This window comes from Aethalodelphis obliquidens, unplaced genomic scaffold (assembly GCF_003676395.1).
Source record: "Aethalodelphis obliquidens isolate GAN/ISIS:26980383/991018 unplaced genomic scaffold, ASM367639v1 scaffold29, whole genome shotgun sequence".
In the NCBI taxonomy this organism is placed as follows: domain Eukaryota; kingdom Metazoa; phylum Chordata; class Mammalia; order Artiodactyla; family Delphinidae; genus Aethalodelphis; species Aethalodelphis obliquidens.
Window position 1 is genome coordinate 604,391 of NW_020837973.1, and position 18,958 is coordinate 623,348.

The 18,958-nt window shown below is 65.3% G+C and overlaps 1 protein-coding gene across 3 annotated transcripts in view; it reads right to left on the bottom strand.

Annotated features, from left to right (window-relative positions):
- Positions 1-18,958, bottom strand: part of SLC12A7 (solute carrier family 12 member 7) — a 42,118-nt gene that overhangs the window by 8,802 nt on the left and 14,358 nt on the right. For all 3 annotated transcript variants that reach the window (XM_027125431.1, XM_027125432.1, XM_027125433.1), the window contains exons 2-19: positions 18,739-18,833; positions 18,342-18,464; positions 15,542-15,688; positions 14,291-14,345; positions 13,208-13,338; positions 12,743-12,984; positions 11,911-12,122; positions 11,237-11,404; positions 9,667-9,765; positions 9,053-9,110; positions 8,573-8,747; positions 7,801-7,919; positions 7,456-7,554; positions 7,023-7,142; positions 6,084-6,188; positions 5,469-5,637; positions 459-654; positions 57-226 (exon numbers count right to left, since the gene is read on the bottom strand). In XM_027125431.1, the coding sequence (XP_026981232.1) occupies positions 57-226; positions 459-654; positions 5,469-5,637; positions 6,084-6,188; positions 7,023-7,142; positions 7,456-7,554; positions 7,801-7,919; positions 8,573-8,747; positions 9,053-9,110; positions 9,667-9,765; positions 11,237-11,404; positions 11,911-12,122; positions 12,743-12,984; positions 13,208-13,338; positions 14,291-14,345; positions 15,542-15,688; positions 18,342-18,464; positions 18,739-18,833 (2,483 nt within the window). The remainder of the gene's footprint in view (positions 1-56; positions 227-458; positions 655-5,468; positions 5,638-6,083; positions 6,189-7,022; positions 7,143-7,455; positions 7,555-7,800; positions 7,920-8,572; positions 8,748-9,052; positions 9,111-9,666; positions 9,766-11,236; positions 11,405-11,910; positions 12,123-12,742; positions 12,985-13,207; positions 13,339-14,290; positions 14,346-15,541; positions 15,689-18,341; positions 18,465-18,738; positions 18,834-18,958) is intronic.

Here is an 18,958-nt window from a genome sequence, read left to right on the forward strand (position 1 = left end):
GACCCCGCCCCCTACGCGACCCCATGACCCCGCCCCCTACGTGGCCCCGCCCACACCTTGTGCTGGCGCAGCAGGAAAGGCAGCAGCATAAGCAGACCCCCGTCATGCACGATCCACCACACGTCGATGTGCCCGTCGCTGAAGCGCTCCTGGTTTTGCGGAAACAGATCCACGTTCTTGGCCACCAGCAGGGCCTGCTGCGCCGCCGTGGTGTCCCGGACGGTGTCTGTGGAGAGGCGGGCAGGTCACGGGGTCACAGGCCCACCCAGCAGAACCGAGCAGCCTGGACTCACCAGCGGGACGGGGGCAGGGGAGCCCGGGGTCCCCACCAAGCCCCTCGTGGGGCACGCCCCCCCATCACTCTGCGGCCCAGCCAGGGCGCCCCCGGGAACCGCCCCATGGGGGCAAGGCCAGGGAGAGGGGCTCCCGTCACGGGGCTTCCGAACAGCCCGACCCACCAACGAAGTTCTTCCAGGAGAAGGGGCTGTCTTCCCGCTTCCAGGCCTCGGGCCAGGCCATGAGCACCGTGTTATGCTTCATGCCCCCCAGGCCAGCCGACTGGATCAGGTGGGACATGCCGTCCCGAAGGTTGGACGACACCACCAGCTGGCAGAAGCCCTTGGCCTTCTCGGCGCCCATCAGGGCCCGGATGTTCTGCAGACACAGGCGGGTCGGGCTTGGGGTGAGGGGTGGGCTGGGGGCAGCAGGTCCCAGCACACACTCGCCTACCACACGGGGCCGGGCGGGCCCCAGGTGGGCTCACAGCCTCACGCGTGGGGGCCAGAGGCTCAGCGGGCGCCCCTCGGTACCCGAAGTCGAGGCCAGGGCCCGGCGCTCTCGGGCACTGCCTGCGTGTGCACGTGAGCACCAGTGCACACACGCGTGCGTGCCCACAGGAGAGCGGGGTCACAGGCCACCCCCTACTGCACATGGACACCCTGGCCCTCACTCCTAGCTTGCGGGAACCTTGGTCAGGAAGCATCAAACCACACAGCTCTTCCTAGAAGGCGGTGGTGCGGGAGTGAAGTGCCCGGCGGGTGCACTGCTGCCCCTCCGCCACGTGCCACGCGTCCCACTGGGGCAGCTCCGCGTCACAGCGCAGCCCGGCACACCGTGACCACGGCAGGCCTCCAGTCGAGGTAGCGCCACCTGTGCAGCGGGTCCTCTGCCGGCCGCGCCGACTGGCCCTCGGGGGCCTGGCTTGGGGGTGGGGCCTCAAGCCACAGGGAAGCACTGCCTGTGGACACCAAATGGAACTGCCCCCTGGAGTCCAACCCCCCGGCTCCTCCAACCTGTGCCTCCCCGGCTGGGACGTGTCTCCCGTGCAGGTCCCGCAATGCACTTTGGAACGCGGACTGCTTATCTCCGAGTCGCACAGGCTGTGGGCAGAGGGGTTCTGCCCCAGGATGGACTCCACTCAGAACCTCACCCACACCTGAGCCAGGTGATTTAGAAGACGAGGTTTGGGACCTTTGAACTGCGGGTACGTAGACGACATTCCTCACTTACTTGACGTTGTAAGGGGTTGAGACTTGGGAGGATGCAGTGATGAGATAACGTACTTTGCACATCAGGCAGGTGTGCATTCTGGGGACCAGAAGACAGACCACAGTGGGTTGATGGTGGCCCCCAAAAGATACACCCACCTCCTAATCCTGAGAACCTGTGAATGTGGCCTTATTGGAAAAAAGTCTTTGCTGATGTAATTAAGTTAAGGGTCTTGACGTGAAACCTCCTGGATTATCCAGGTGGTCCCAAATCCAATGTCAGGGACAGGAGAGAAGGCAGACACAGAGAAGCCACGTAAAGACAGAGGTGGAGGGCTTCCCTGGTGGCGCAGCGGTTGGGAGTCCGCCTGCCGATACGGGGGGCGTGGGTTCGTGCCCCGGTCCAGGAGGATACCGCGTGCCACGGAGCAGCTGCGCCCGTGGGCTGTGGCCGCTGAGCCTGCGCGTCTGGAGCCTGTGCTCCGCAACGGGAGAGGCCACAACAGTGAGAGGCACGCGTACCGCAAAAAATAAAACAAAAACAAAACAAAACAAAACAAGACAGAGGTGGAGACCGAAGGGACGTGGCCAGGAGCCCAGGGACACCTGGAGCCCCGGGAGCTGGACGAGGCAGGAAGGACCCTCCCCTGGAGCTCAGGAGGGAGCTTGGCCCTGGGGCACCTCGATGTGTGACTTTTGGCCTCAGAGCGCAGACAGAGTGAATCTTGGCTGTTCTAAGCCCCTGTTGCTGATACTTGGGATGGACGCCCCAGGACCTCATATGGAAGGTTGGAGCCACATCCCCCCTCGACCACCCGGACTTGAGCCAACAGGTCAAAGGGCTGCTGGCTCAAGAAAGAAGAGTCCAAACAGGTGCGTGGATGTGACCCAGGGCTGCCGTGGTGCAGCCGCAGTGCAGTTCAGGGATCCCTGGACCCACGCTTCCTGGAGACCAGAGGCCAGGGGCTCAGCCCCATCAGGACACGGTCGCTCAAGGGGCTTAAAGGTCGCATGCTCTAGCTTTGAGACCAACAGCTTCTCAGGTCACTGGTGGAAATGCTGACCTGATGCTATGGCTTCAGGGAGACACAGCGGGGTTTTGTGGTTCTTCTGTCCTGCTGCTGGAAAGCCCACTCCGCGGCCTTGTGAGGTGTCGGCGCCCCCGCTACCCTGGCCTCGCGGGAACTTCGAGGGCCCAGCGGTATCTTCGGGGCCTTGGGCACTACCTCCACACCCAGCTCCTGGGGCCCTGAGGACCAGGCCCTGTGGGACCTCAAAGTCAACGTGTGAGCCCTTCCCTGCCCCACACAAGACCAGCCTCGTTCACGCCCCCGGGAAGGGGAGCGCAGAGCACAGCCTCTCCCACATCCCGGCCAGCACGTCTCAGCTGCTGAGCCATCTGACGTGAGCTGCTCAATCCCCCTAACCCAGCAGGAACCTACAGGGCTCTCCCCTCACGAGGCCTCTGCTTCCGCGGCGGGACACACGCTGAAAAACTCGAGGAAGGTCCAAGTGCACTGCCCGGTCTTCGACCTACAAAACCGGGTGGGTGCCCAGTGACCCTCCAGCGGGTGAGACGCTGTGGGCTGCACCCGACTGCAGCGTCCCTGGGGTCCTCACCCTCTGAGACCCCGTGAGTGCCTCCACCCAGCCCCTCCCCTCGGGAACACACTTGGCCCTGAGCTGCATCCGTGCCGGACATCTGGGGCGAAACCCAGCTGTGCCGTCCTCTTCCCATGGCAGCAACGGGACAGAGCCCTCCCAGTAAGAGACGCGGCAGAGAGGGGCCTGGGGTCCCCCTGTTCCCGGCCACACGGACCGGCCTTTACGTAAACTACCCGGCAGACCAGAACTGGAACCTGGCTCAGAGCCTCAGGGGCACGGCACCAGGGAGGGAGGCTCTAACCCCAAGAATCCATCCTAAGAGCAACCCCCGTGGACTACATCTAAGCGGTGCTCACACCACACTTCCTGACACCAAGGCAATGGGAACCACCTCCGTCCCCAGGACAGCAATTCCACGGAATAAAACTCAGAGCACGTCCACGAAACAAACATTGTGCGGCCGTCATAAACAAAACAAGCACCCGGCCGACTGGAGAAGCAACAGTTCAAAGCAAAGTAAGTGTATGAAACGGTATTTCTGCGGGATCGTCTGTTTAAAACAAACCAACAGGAGAAAGTCCAAAAGGACACGTACCGGGCTATGACGTTCTTGTCTGGAAAGAGGGCTGTGAACCCAGCCGAGTCAGCGCCATTCCAGGCAGGGGCCCGGAGCCTTCAACCCCCCGCTCGGTGCTGGAGCCCACCTCCCCAGCCCCACTGTGCCCCCGCCCATCCCCAGAGACGCTGGGAGGACAAGAGGACCCGCGAGTGTGAGAGAGGGAAAACGCTCCATCAGCGCCTGGGCAACGTCGCAACGAGAGCTGGGACCTTCCCACCCTCGGACACGGGTCTAGAGCTTCTTCACACCGACGCAGGGAGCTGTCGAGAAGGCCGAGGCGCCAGCACAAGGAGGCTGTCCCACCAGCGAGAATGACACACCACGTCTACACCCAGGGTCACGGCCACGACCCTGGCATCTACACCTGGGATCACAGCCACAACCCCAGGGTCCACACCCGGGGTCACAGCCACGGCCCTGGTGTCTACACCCATGGCTCACAGATGGCCAAGGTCACCAAAGAAAATGTGTGAGATCACCCAGGGAACTGTAAACCCTAAGGGTTGGGCAGGGGAAAAGCAGTCCAAGAGTGAATGAAACTGGAATGCCAGACAGGGAGGATACAATTCTCAGACAACCCTGGCATCTACACCCCCGGCTCACAACCAAAACTGGCATCTACACCCAGGGTCACAGCCATGACTCCAGCGTCTACAGACAGGATCACGGCCACAACCCCCGCGTCTACACCTGGGATTGCAGCCACAACGCCGGCGTCTACACCCCCAGCCAATACCAACAACTACCGCGTTAAAGCTCTGGGTCACGACGATGCTGAGAGAATGGCTGGTGCCGCTGGCTGCCAGGGCGGGTCCCCGGGGGCCGGCTGTCCGGCCAACCAAGGAAGGGGCTGTCGACGCCTCGGGCTACACAGGCCACGACCCCCTCCAAGCAGCCGTGCCTCCCCCAGGTGCTCTGGAGACCTCTGGGCGCAGCCCGGTTTACAGACGCCTGGACAGCAGGGCTGACCCGGATGCCCAGGCACAGCGGGCAACCCTGACATGGGGACGGCTGACGAAGGACCCACCCGAGAGCAAGACCCCGACGCCCCAGCCAGACAGGAGCCACCCGAGGCCGGCAGGCTGGACGCGGCCTGTGGACGGCCGGGCGTGGTGGGGCTGCTGTGCGAATCGCCTCCTGTTTCAGAGACAGACACGCGGGGTCTGGGGTGAAAAGAGTGAGTGGTGGGCCGGTGTTGACACTCCCAGGGTGGGGCGGGCAGGCAGAGGTGACAGGACGTGGGCCACGCTGGGACGGCCACGTGGTACATGTGCTGTTTCTACATGTCTGAAATTGCCCACGAGACGGGGTTTGAGGCTCAGGCACTGGGGCTGCCCCGGACCGAGATCAGAGGTCGCAGTGGCACCAGCTGAGCATCCGAGTCAGGGTGACGGAGGCCTGGCCTGGGTGCCCGTGACCCGCCGCCCCCTCTCTGGTCCGTGGAGCCTCTGGATGGGCTGACCCGGCAGCACAGGCCCCAAACGTGGGAGCAGATGCGACAGGTGTGGGGCCCGCCTGTCGGGAGACCTGCCCCGAGGCTACTCTCAACAGCCCGGAGCCCCTCCGCCGTCTTGAGGTCCTGGGGCCACGCACGTCACACTCTCCTCCGCAGGTTTCCCTCCTGCTGGTTTCAAACTGAGAAAGTGCCGCCCAGGTTGAGACAGGACGCAGCGTGACACGCAGGGCTGCGCTCGGGCGCAAGGCTGGAAACGCGACGGTGCGGCCCCGCCGCCCACCCCCCCCGGCGCTTGGCCCACCTCTTCGGCTTGCCGGGCCTCCATGTGCTGGTCCAGGAAGGTGCCCTCTAGCACGGAGCCCACGATGGTCAGGCCCTTGCCGGCCTTGAGCTGCGAGGTGAAGGACAGCAGGCGGGGGTGCTTCACGCACTGCTCGGCGTTCAGGTTCACCAGCACCAGCACCTGCGGCCTGCCAGGGCGGGGGGCAGGGAGCTGTCACCACGGCGACTCGCCCCCACTCTCACGCCAGGTGAGCTGCGTGAGACCCCTCCCGGGCCACGTGCCCCAGGCTCCCTGCTGGGCAGCGGGCTTTCCGTGCAGCTAAGCCTCGGGTTCTGCAGGGGCAGCCTCCCCTCCCTCCTCCCAGAGGCGAGAAGACCGTCAGCGCCCTCCATCCACGGCAGGCCCCCGGGTGGGTCAGCTCGCCGCCCTCGTCCCCCTCCACCCCCGATGCATGACCAGCAGGCGCTGAGACCCGAGCTGCCCAGCCCAGGCTGACGCAGGGACAAAGGTGCTAACAGCTTCCTTGACAACCGTCTCCTGATGGGGGTGGGGGGGGGGTGGGCACCGTCTTCTCTCTGCAGCCTGCCTTTAGGAACAGGCATCCGTGGGGTCAGAGGGCATGGGGACACTCACCTCCAGTTCTTCGTGTGGAGGGGGCCGTGCTCCACGTGCAGCAGGGCGTAGCGGGCGGCGTTCAGCGACAGCCCCCGGATGCCGTCGCCCCACTCCTTCTCGGCCCTGCGGTGGGGGTGCAGTGGTGAGGCCCCGCCCACAGCGCACCCAGGTGGCCACTCAGGGCCTCTCGGCGCTCCTAGAGGCCCTCCTGTGACAGAGGAGGGGGCTCCCCAGAACGGGCGGGAGTACGAAGCAGCAGGACGTGGGGAGGGGCACCTGGTGGCACGGGGAGGGTGGCGGCGGCACTGGCACCCACGCAGGATCTCAGAGTCGGGGCCATCGATGGGGCAGAGGAAGGAGAGGACGTGGGGTGGGGAGGGGACTCTGACTCACAGGCCGTGGCCCGGCTCACCAGCAGGGGTGGTCACGGCCCCCAGACCCTCCTTCCAAGCCACCCTGGAAGAGCTGGGAGGGACTTCAGGCAGTGTCCCTGGAGGCCCTCCCACCCCCGTGCCCTGAGAAGCCCACCCCACGTCCCACCTCCCCAGGGCCTCACCCCCTGGAGGGGTCCAGGGGGTCCAGGGGAAATGCCCCAGTGACGGACCAGGGGCTCTGAGATGCACTTAACCTGCCCACCGCTTCGGTTTTTTATGGTGTACCTTTCAGAAACGTCTATTTCTGAAAATCCATTGCACGTCAGTGCTACCGTTAAATAGGTTTCAAAGTTTACAAGGAGCACTGCTAGAAAAGTACGTTACACTTACACACACATACACGTAGACAAACCTAACGAAACGTCGTAACAAACGACGTCAATTAGAGTAAACGTGGCCATCCACTGGTTAGCAGCTACAGGCAGAAATCCACGCAGCCCCCCGCAGGAGGCACGGGCTTTGACCCCTCCGCCGCTAGAGGCCCCTGAGCCCTCACCCGGGAGAGGGGCCGGCAGCAGCTCACCCACGGTACTCGATGTACTTGTAGATGCAGCCGGCAATGAGCATGGCGCAGAGCGCGTAGTACCAGGAGCAGATGAACATCAGGGCGAAGCACAGGCTCATGCCCAGGAAGGAGAGCGTCCTGGGGGACACGCAGCTCAGAGGGGGCCCAGCTCACCGCCCGGGCCCCCAGGCCGGCACCTGAGCAGCCGCCTCGGGCCCCAGCAGACACCCTGCTTTGGTCTCGTCAAGAGCACAGCAAGGACGCTGGGACCGGCTTCTCCACCCGGACCATCCCAAGGGCTGAAACGGCCCCGAGGCGCCTACAAGAGACCCGGCTCGGAGACTGGGCCGGTCCCACGAAGGCGAGCCAGGGACCCGGGTGGCGGCTGGCCCCCAAGACGCACCGCGCGCCCCAGAGGAGGGAGGGGACCGGGCTCCCCACGGCCACTCACCAGTGGTAATACTTGAAGCGCGGGCGCCAGTTGGGCGTGCGCAACAGGGTCTGCAGGGCGCAGGCCAGGTTCACGAACATGTAGCACATGAGGAAAAACCTGGGGACGTGAACAGCGGCGTGAGGGGCGGGCCAGGTCCCGCAGGGTCCCGCTGCGCTGCCTGAGCCGCCGCCACCTCCCCCGGGAGCCCCCTTGCCCACATCGCGGTCGCCTCCCGTGGGGTCTGCCTGCCCCGTCATCCACCGCCTGGCCCCCTCCTCTGCCCTATGCCCTCCCGTCTGCCGTCCCCTGAGCAGGGGCCTCACGTCCCAACGGTGGCTGCCAACGGGGCCAGTGGCCACTCACATGGAGAGAATGGGGGCCACACTGTCCAGAGAGGCGATGAGGATGCCGGTCTCACAGATCAGGGCCGTCAGCAGCAGGGCCCACGTGGGCTCCCCGTTGGCCTTCCCGTGGCCAAACACCTGCCAGGAGAAAGGCAGGTGGGCTGGGGCCACGGGCAGGTGGCCGCGGCGGGCGTAGGACGCAGGAAAAAGAGCTCGTGTTCAGGCGAGAAGCCGAGCTAGTCGGGTCCAACCCAAAAGCGGTCTCAGAGTGGCGGCAGAAACAGACGGACTTTTCACGACATGGCCTGGACCTCACCCAGCCACGTCCAGGAAGAAAACCCGACACCCAGAGGGCAGACGGCAGCCCAGGTACCGTCAGACCCCAGACGCCCTCATCGAGCGCAGGCAAGGAGGCGACACCCTCGAGCACTGGACGGGGCTCTCCCCACGGCACACACCCGCTGGGAGGATTCTGTGAGGGCCCGGCTGCAGGCCCTGGGTCCTGGAGCACAGCCCTGCGGGAGGGCAGGGCTCAGGAGGCCTTCCCACCAGCCTTCCCCCTGCGCAGCAGTCCTGAGAAGGGAAATTCAGAACATGCAGCAGACACAGGGTGGGACAAGAAATGCAGGCCTCGGGGTGGGCTGCCAGTCTGGAGGCGGGGATGTAGGCCCCACCATCTTCAACCGTAAACATCACGCTCCCGGGCAGGATCTCTGGCCCCTCCTGACGCGCTCCTTCCGGGGGGGGGGGGGGGGGGGGGGGGGGGGTTCCCCCCTCCGCAGCGGGCTCACCTGAAGGAAAGGGATGATGCCGTCCCGGGCGATGGCCTGCAGCAGGCGTGGGGCCCCCGTCAGGCTCTGCAGGCCAGCCCCACAGGTGGAGAAGAAGGACCCAATGACGATGACCCAGGGGGATGGCCAGGCTAGCATGCCAATGACGAGGTTCCCCTGCAGGGCCTCCCCGAACCTGGAGGGGCGGCGAGCTTTCAGACACGAGCTGGAGACAGAAACCTCCTCCCACCTGCTGAGTGGGAACGGCCTCTCCCGGGAGCTCCCGCACCCCAGCTCTACCGGAGAAGGAGGTCACTGTGCGGGCCCCCAGCTCCAGGCTTGAGCGGGAGAGAGATGCACAGATCAGACCCCAACACGTGGCCACAGGGCCACCTGCGACAAAGCTAGAAATCCTGGGGTTCTCAATCTCAAAGCTAAAATCACCTTCGAGAAAACCAGCCCTGGCCCCAGGAGTTCCCAGAAGCCATAAATAAAACGTACTTATCCCGTAAGATCACGCCTTCGATGCAAGCCCCGAAGAGCACAATGCAGGACAGGTCTGCGGCTCGGGTCAAGGACGCGGCGGGCACGATGCAGTAGCTGAACCAGCCCTGGACCGACCCCACACCCTGCCCACCCCGCCCTGGGCCCCGGGCCATGTCCTTGCTCTGGGGACCTCAGGTCAGTCACGATGGGCCTGGCCTGCAGGGTGACCACCACAGGCACCGGGCTGGAGACCTCGCCGGCTGGAAAGGGATGAGCTCAGTGAGAAAGGCTCCGCTGGCACCTCAAAGCCAGTGAGCCCACCTGACAAGACCGTGACGTGAGCACACGCGTGGCTACACGTTAGTGACACGTCACAGTGTGGTTACTACGCGTGGTTCTCGGACAAAGCCATGTTCTACCACCAGCCCAGGCTGGCGTCCAGGAGTCTGTGTTTATTTTCCTAAGTCAGGCCAACGCCAGCCCAGCCCCCTCTGAGAACGGGTGTTGGCCAGAACTACCCAAAGCAGGGAGGCCCGCCCGGAGGCACAGGGGCCCGGCAGTGAGTGGAGAAGGGCACAGAGCCGTCGACCCTCAGCACCCAGCCCCCACGCTCGACCCCCCAAAGATACAAATGAAAGACGTGGTCACGATGGCCAGAATGGTTCCAGTGGGGATGGACTTCTGGGCGTCCTTGAGGTCCCCGGACCGGTTAGAGCCCGCCATGATGCCTACGGAGACGGAGGGAGAACTGATGGGTCACAGGGACTGATGGCGCCTGGGAGATGCCACCCGCCTGCCCGCCCACCCTGGCCCCTCTGGGGCAGAGTCAGAACGGGCCTGGGACTTCCTCACGACGCAAAGGAGAGACCCGCAGCCTGCACGCCGGGCCTCACAGAGCCAGGCTGGACCTCTCTTCACGTCTCGGGCAGGCTGCTGCAGGGCACGTGGGCAGGTGCCCCAATGTCCCCCACGCTCTCCACGGGGACAGCCAGCCCAGGTGTGAAGTAAGTCACGGTGGAGGCTAGGGCACGGCTCATCCCAGACACTCGCCACGGACGCCAAGACCAGACCTGGCCTCCGAGTGCATGGGCCCCGACCGCATCCCCACTGTGATCTCTGTTGATCCCCGTGGCCGGGAGTGAGAAACTCCCTGGAGAGTGAGGCCAAGTGCTGACTCACTTCCGGGGCCAGGCCTGGGTCAGAGCGTAGCTCAGCCTCAGCACAGACTCCTCACTGGCCTCAACCCTCCTCCTTCCCACGCGGTGACTGGCCACCGCCACCTCTGCGGCCGCCGCCCCCCACCCCGCACCGGTCACTCCACCTGGCACGTAAAGTGTAAGTGATTCCTACTGGGATCAAAGAAAATCCAGGTGGCGGCAGGTTCGCTCGACGCCTGTGATCCTGTCCCAGGCGTGGCCTATGCGCCAGCACAGAGCCCGTGGGCGTGCCACGGGGCGTGAAAAGACCCACATCCACAGAGCAGGTGTCCCCACCCTGATCACTGACAGCGGGGGGGACAGGAGTCAGGAGAAAGACCCCCCAGGGGCCAGATCCACAACCCCCCACGCCCGTCCAGGTGGCGCCGTGACCCCGCCTTCGCGGGGAGGGACCTGCCCCAGCTCCGGGCCTCGGGGAAGGCGGAGGTGGAGTTCGGCGCGGGGCAAGCAGCCCCTGGCAGGCCAGCCTCCCGGAGCGTGGGGACAGGCCTGAGTGGGGGCCAGGCGCGAGGATGGCCCCGGGCCCCTCGGTCGGCCAGCGCCAGCCTGGGGGGGCTGGGGCTCCACTGTGCTGCGCCAGGCTGAGGAGCCCCCAGGAGCAGGTGTGCGCCCACGGGTGCGTGTGTGAGCGTGCGGACCAGTGTGTGTGTGTGTGCACGTGTGGGGGACTGTGCACCGGGGCCCTCCGGGGGCTCAGCAGACTCTCTTATAAGGACAAGGACGCTGCAGTTCCCGGCCTCTGACGGCCCTCGGGTCCACTGCTAAGGGTCAAGATCGCAGGGCCACTCCGAATAACCTGGCTCTCTCACAAGAACACGGACAAGCCCCTTGACGCCCACAGCTCCTGAGCCCCCGGCTCAGACACATGGGGAACGGAGACCCCGAAGCTCATCTTTGAGCCAAAAGGAAAAGAAAGACGGGGCGGGGGTGGGCGCGTTAGAGCCGACGGGGCCCTGACCCGCCGGGAGCGCCGCGGCCTCACCGGTCACGGAGGGGAAGTAGATGCCGACCAGCATGGTGAAGTAGGTCGTGATGTCGGTGAGCACGTAGGGCAGCCCGCCCGCCCTGCTCTCCTCCGGCACGGGCACCGAGGGCACGCCCTTCTTCTCCACAAACACCCCCTTCTCCGCGTAGGCACTCCACAGGTTATCTGCGGGGGGAACAGGCGCGTCACGAGACTCCACACCTGCCATCAGGGCTCCGGCATCGGGTGCCCATCCCCACCCCAGCCTCCAACTTCACACCAGGACAAGGACGACTGACCCGGAGAAACTGCCCTCTAAGAAAACCATCCTCTCCTGATCTCTGAATGAAAAATTTTGGTCCTTAAGTCAAGTCTGATGAAAAAACTTACCTCGTACCCCTGACGAGCTGCGTGAGGGACCCCACCCGTTAATTATTTCCCTTATCGACATGCGAATCCCCCGTGCCTGCCACTTTGCAATTCTAAAGATAAAGGGTCAACTCTGAAGCCCTTACCTATTGCCTGCAAGATTCGCCTGGCGTCTACGGCTCTGGGGAGAATCAGCCCAGAGGGACCCCAACGGGCCAGCAGCTGGGGGCGGGGTGACGTGGCCACAGGTTGGGCGGAAGGACAGGACCCAAGGGACCAGGCTCAGAAGGCCCGGCCCCGGCGGAGACCCGCCGGACGCTCACCCAGGAGGACGCCGCTGACCACACCGGGGATGCCCTGGACCTCCGTGACGTTGTTCTGGGCGAAGTACTGGTCGCAGGAGATGCTGGCCGTGGAGCCGTTGCAGAAGAGGCCCCAGAGCGCAGTGGTCACCGAGCCATTGTTGGTGGCGTGGACTTTGGCACAGACGTCGAAGCTACGTCGGGACAGCGTGCGGTTCCCCAGCAGACAGACCCTGGGCGGGAGCAGGGGGTGAGACGCCTCGCCCACCGCTCTTCTCCGTAACCGAGTGAAGTTCGCAGGTCCCTCGTGAGGCGCTTCGGACCCCCTCCACTCAGGGCGACAAGGGCATTCGCGTGAGGGACCGGCCCTCAGCAGGTTTCCGGCAGCACCGGGCCCCGGTCCGTCCTGCCGCCCTCCGCTCTGGGGCGCCTGACGCGGAGTGAATGGCCCGCGTGGCGTGTCCACGTGCGCAGAGCGGCCGCCCCCCACCCCGGGCTCCTCCTGGCTCAGCCCGGTGGGGCCGCACGGGGGCTCGCGCGCTCGCTCTGGAGCTACCCCGTTCCGCACGGCATCCTCTCCCGGCAGGGGACAAGAGAAGACCCTGCTCAGGGGCTTCCACGAGGACAGGGCCACGGCCGGGAGGAGCTCGGTGCTGCTGAGTCACCAGGCCTGTCCCGTCCTCACAGACAGCACGGCCACGAGCGCACCGTGACCTGTTCGCCCTCGACCTGGCCAGAGTGGGGACGTCTGCGGGCACAGGGCGCCATGCCCAGCCCAGCCAACGTGGTCAGCGGTTAAGGCCCGGGCCAAGACTGGGCCGGAAGCCGGCCCGGAGCCAGGCGGAGGACTCACGGGATGTCAGGTGGGTCGAAGGCGGTCTTGACGACGCCGGCATAGATGGCAAGGATGGACAGCACGACGCAGGCCAGGAACACCAGGGCCAACTTGTTGACGTACTTGACGCCCACGAAGACCACCGTGGCCATGAGGACCAGCGTGCAGGTCCCGTACACACGCATGTTGTGCAGCAGGGCTGTGGCCTCGCCGCCCGCCCCCTCAGCCCGCACGATGGCCGCGCTGGGGGAGATGTAGGTCTGCAGGGCAAAGCGCGGTCACCCACCCCTCCCCAAGATGACCGCACGGGAGCGCGGGGCCAGGCGCGCCCCTGCACCTCCCAACGGGCCCCCTCTGAGGGGGCGCGGCACCGGGCTCCCCCCACCCCGTGAGCCTCCACGCCAGCAGACGCCTCTGGGACACACCCTCAGGTCGCGCATCTGCGGCCTGGACAAGGGAACCCGCCCGAAACATTGCACTTACCAAAAAAATTTCAATGGTCCCCAAAATATACATGGCCCCCGCGAACGTGGTGCCCAGGTAGAAGCAGAGGCCCACGGCGCCCCCGAACTCCGGCCCCAGAGACCGCGATATCATGTAGTAGGAGCCGCCCGCTGCAAACACGCCAAACGGGAGCAGCGGGTTACGGACCTGCCGCCGACCGCGAGCACAGGCCTCCCGGGGCAGACGGCCTCGTCCACGGGGCGGGGAGCCCAGCCGCGAGGGTGGGGACACGCGCCTGCGTCCACGGGCGCCCTCCCCCTGCTGGCGGCCGTCTTCGGAAGCTGTGACTAAAGGAGGGTGAGCCACAGTCAGGGGCCTGGACCCCGACGGCCGTGCCCGTACGAGGCCTGCGGCTGACATCACACCCGAAACCTCGACTCAGCTTTCACCAAGAAGATTTAAAACACCAAGAGCTCTTCAGTCATCCTTTGTGTGTCACACCTACAGACACAGTGACACCCACGGCCTCGCCAGCCCGTCCCCGGTCGTCCTGTCGGCCGGCTGAGACCCCACTCGGACACTGACCAGGGACCGTGCGTGACACTGGGCACCTGGAGGACACCTCAGGGTGCAGCCCCCCCCCAAAGAGCAAGTAGTGGACAGCGTGAACGCGACAAGAAAATCCCTGGAGGCATTTACGTAGATTCCCCGAGGAGAATCCCAATTTCTCAGGGACCCCAAGCGCACGGGCAGGCTCTGGGGGACGAGCCGCAGGGGTCACCCCTCCCTGGCCTTAGAAAAGCCCCACTGTGCCCTCGATGGGGGGGGCACGCCGGGGGGAGCGTCAGGTGGGGGCCGGGAGCCGCCTGAGTTCCGCTGCCCAACGGCAGGGTCACTGCCGACGGGGCCTCCGGAAGGGAAGGGGCTGGCCGCACCACGGCGATGTCCACCCCTCCAGATGTGGGGATCCATCCTGCAGGCGGGTGAGGGCGTGTCCGCGCTGGGACCCGCCCTCTGCCGCCCTTGAGGCCGCCCGGGGTGAAGGGTGAACGTCACACTCCGTCCACAGCGGAGCCCGCTCGGTCACTCCCCGCCATTCCCAGCTCCCCGCGGCACCCTCACCTGGGACCATGCCATTGGTCGCGATCGCACTCATGGAGATTGCGGTCAGCATCGTCTGCAGAAAGACGGGGGCCTTTTAGAAGAACGAGCATTTCCAAGTGCCACCCCGGGAGGCGGACGGCACCAGCCTGGGGCGGCGCCCGCCTGCCGACTCCCGGCTGCCGACCTCAGAGCGCTGCTGGGTAACCGGGCGCCATAATGCTCAGGACCGCAGCCCTGCTCTCTCCCAGTAACCCCCAAAGCTGAGCTCCCGTGAGCCCCCAGGAAACACCCAACTCGGGACCGCCTCCTGCTTCCAGGGGGACCCCCCTGTAGGCCCCCACCCCATGGGGCTGGGGGACTGTCAGAGCCTGTCCAGGGCGGGCCTTCTCACCCGCTGCGCAGGAAAGCGGCCACACCTGTGGGCTGGGGAGCAATTACTTCACAACCCGAGGACCGGAAGAAACAGCCCCCGGGAAGCCTGCAGCCTCAGTGCCCACCTGACTGGCTCCTGCCAGGGACATTTCTAGCTTGACAAAGGCCCTGCTCTGTCTCCTGCTTTTCATCGGCTCTTATTGGGGGAGAGGCGGGGTGATTGCTCCAAAGACACTTCCAGGCTCATTAAGCAAATGCAGCACGTGCGGAACAGCAAGAACCTTCAAGCAAGACCTTCAGACACGACAGCACAGGAGCGGGAAGGCCGTGGACAGAGGCGGCCCGGGGCGGCCGGGGGATGCAGCTGGGGGACAGGCAGGGCAGCAGGCTGGGGTCGAGGGGACCCTGGCTCATCTGCGTCGTTGGATTCTTTCAGGCAGGTGGCACTTGGGGGGCTCAGAGCAGCGGAATCACCCTCCTCGTAACAGCGATGGAGAAAGGGGAGGAGGCAGGCGGGGGGGGGGGCAGGTGCTGAGGGCCACTTAGGGGTTGAACCAGGCACGACAAGCTGTCGCAAGAAAAGGCTCCTGGGCCGCTAAGGCAGACGGGGACGTGGGTGCGGAGGCCATGTGGAGGAGGGCCTGGTGAGCCGGGTGCAGGGCTGAACGCGTCACCAGCGGGCAGGGGACCTGGTCTAAATGCAGGACGGGATGGCCGTGAGTGCTGGCCACCAGGGGACGCTGACCCTTGGCTTCTGCGGAGGCGGGCCCACGAGACTGCCCCCGGCCCGTCAGCAGCCGGGTGCTGACCTGCGCCCACACCAGCGCAGGTGAGGGGTGCCCTTGGGGCCGGGGACCCCGGAAAGCCCCGACGTCCAGCTGCCCCCACCCCACTCACGCAGGTGCAGCACATGGACACGATGAGGAAGGACTCCAGGACGCCGGCCGCCCCCACGATCCAGGTCAGGCGCAGGAAGAGGATGACACCCAGGATGTTCTGCAGGCACGGCAGGTAGACGCCGATGAGGGTGCCCATGCGGGGGCTCTGGAAGAGAGCGGAGCAGGTTCCGGGGCCGGCAGCGCCTCCCCCAGAGCCCCCCTGCCCCCGCCGGGCACCGAGTCCACACCGTGGGTCCCAGAGACTGTGAAGAGGTCAGGGGACAGGAAGACGAACGAAGACCAGCAAAGGCCCAGCTTCAGTTACGCGGAAAGCGGCTGACGGGAGGCCAGGGCTTGGACAGAACCCACAGTAGGACACCCTGAAACTGTGTACAAGCCCCTGGGTCCTGGTCTGACTCAAGAGTGAATGATTGGGAAACGTGAAGACGTATCAACAGAAACAGACAATAGCTGTTGGCCTGGGGAACTGGCAGTAATTCAGACTATAATTCTGCCGCGTCTCAGAGTCACGAACTCCCAGTTCCCCGAAACACATAGATAAAGGCCTGACACACCTTCCCAAGTTGTTTCTGCGGGAAGCAGACGCCCACCAGATGGAACCTGCAGATGGAACCTGCTGGCCACAAGCACACAGACCCCAGCCCAGCTGAAACCAGAAGGCGGACGATGCTTGAAACTTCACCTTGATGCCAACCAATCCGAGAGCTGCCCACGAGCTGCCCACGCCCTGCTCCACGAGCTGACCACGCCCTGCTCCTTGACCACTGTAAGACTACCCCTGCAGGGTGGGCAGTTCCTGAGGCGCTAGCCCACCGTGTTCCCTCTTTGCCTGGCAAAGAAAGAAAGCTACTTTCTCTTTCCTCCAAAACCGTCTCCGTATTTCTATTCAGCACTGGCGTACAGAGGCCAAGATGTTGGCAACACCGTCACTGCCCAGGAGCAGGGGGGCGGGGCAAAACCACGTCACTGCCCCGGGGGAAGGGAGGGGAGGGAAGGGCTCGGCGCCCCCTCCATCAGGGGCACAGCAGGAAGGTGGGCAAGTTGGAGAAAAGACGAGGAGCAAGCCGACCTGGGCTCTGCCCGCAGCGACTGCAGCCCAGGTCCTCAGGAGAGCGTGAAGTGGGGGGAAGTGAGAGGCCGGAAGGAAGGGTTAGGGACCGGCCACCACTCCCTAGGCTGCAAGGGCGCAGAGGCACCAAGTCCAGAGAGAAATCTGCCGCGTCTTGACCCACCTGGAGAAGTGCCCAGCGAGGGGAGGGGACCCAGCGAGAGTTCAGAGAGGACGAGCCCCCTGTGAGCGACCCCCTTCCCAAAGGCCCCGCAGCACGGCCGACCAGATGCGGCCTGGGAGAGGGTCACCCCGCCGCGGGGTAACCGCAGGAGGGTGCCTGACAGAAACGTCTTCCGTAACCCCAGACAGACTACAGCTGAGCAAAGCTGCCCAGAGGAGAGCTCGGGAACGAGGCCGGGGGCCAGCCCGTCCTGCCCGCCGGCCAGCGCGACGGCAGCGTCAGGCGACACAGCCGGGATTTGGGGACACCTGGCTAAAAGAGCAAGAGAACGTTTAATGGAGAAGCTGCTTAAACTTAGGTGAATAAAAGGAAAAAAAGCTGGAAAGATCTGCTTTGAAAACATTTCCTGTGCAAGGGGCCAGGCTGCCTGAAACGAGGCGTCCTGTGGAGGCTGGGGAGACGTGGCCCAGCCCGCTCGCTGGGCCGAAAGGCGGACCCCCCTCAAAGGAAGCCTGGGGGCTTCTCAGGGTGAGAATGGAAGGTCGACCCACAGGAATGCCCGCAGCGAGAGAGCTGGCATGGGGCTGGCATGCAGCAGAGACCCCGGGGAAGTAACCCAAGGGGGCGCCCGGGGAGTGTGGAGGTGGGTCAGAAGCCTTGGGCAGACTCGGCCTGAGGCCTGGACAGCACCCGGCAGCTGGCTTTTCACGCCTGGGCCCTGAGCGCCCGTGTCCGGGGCAGCCCGCCCCCCCGCGGACCCGTGTCCTGTTTGTGGATGACGGAAGCGTGGCGGTTCCTGGCCGCGGGCGCAGGACGGTGGAGAAGGGTGAGGGCGACACAAGCTGAGAGCGGCTCCGGCCCCTGCCTTTGGCTCAAGGACCGTGAAACACCAGAAGCAAACCCTCCAGTCTCACGGGTGCGGGGCCCCCACCCGCCTGGCCCGGCCCTGTACAGTGGTGAGATGACCCTGAGTTGTCCTGAAAGGCCGTGACGGGGCCCCCGGGGCACTCCCATAGAAGGCAGCTTTGAAGGATCAACCTGGCCGGTTACGAGGCCCAAGATGCTAGAGGCGCCCAGACCCTGGAGAAGGCACTTTTGGGGGACCGACCCCCCATCTCTGTGGCCCCTGGTCAGAGGGACAACAAGGGCCGCTCCCACGGACCCATGCCCGGGGGTGGGGCGGCCGGGTCATCCCGCCAAACCCGCCCACCTGGCCACACACGGTCGTGCTGAGGGTCACGGGTGGCCTGCGTCAGCCTGTGGCACAGGCTCCCGGGTGCCCTGGGGACAGAGGCCAGGAGCTGCCCGCTCGGGTCCCGATCTGCCCCACGCACTGCGCGCAGCTCGGCAGGCTGGGCTTACGGAACCGCCCCAAGGTCCCTGCACAGAATCCTCGGAGAGCTGGGCGCATCTTAGGAGAGGCTCCCAGAGGTAAACCCTCAGAAATAAGGCTCCCAGGAAGGTGGCAGCAGGACAAGTCCCGCGACTGAGAAGCGAAGGGGGGGGTTCCAGGGGATCCGGTGGGGGAGGGCGGCCCTGGTGCGGGGTGGGGCCGGGCTGGGGCACCTTGGCCTGGCGCCGCCGGCTGTCCTCGGCCTCCTCGTGTTCCACCACGCCCTGGCTCAGGTTGGTGTAGTTGGCCAGCTTGTTGAGTAGCGAGGACACCATGGGGTTGCTGTCCATCTCCTCCTGTTTGGGGCCGAGGCGTGGAGTTAGTGACCCCCCCACCCCGAGACGCCCCAGACCGACCAAACCAACCTCCCAGCAGGGCTCCCGCTCTACGTGCCCAGGGTCAACGGTCAGGGCTCAGGGCCTCGGGGCTCCCCGGACGGCCCAGGCCCAGCCCCTCCGCGGGGCTCCCTGAGGCCCCTGCCTGGACCCCAGGGCACCGTTAGGCCGGGCTCTTCTCTCGCGGGCACTGCCGCCTCCGCTCTGAAGGGGAGAGCAGGGGGCGGTGACCCACCTCAAAGAGCGCCATGCTCTTCCTTTCGAAGGCTCTCTCTCCGTCCACGTCCATGCTGCCGATGAACGGGCTGTTCTCCCCGGGGTTTCCATCTCCTGTGGGGAAGGGCTCGCTCAGATGTGAAAGGAATTAAAGGCCACGAGGAAACAGGAGGAGGGGCCCGCCAGGCGCTTGTCTACGTGCCTCGGACTTTCCTAAGTTATCTGTCAGGGGCCGAGGG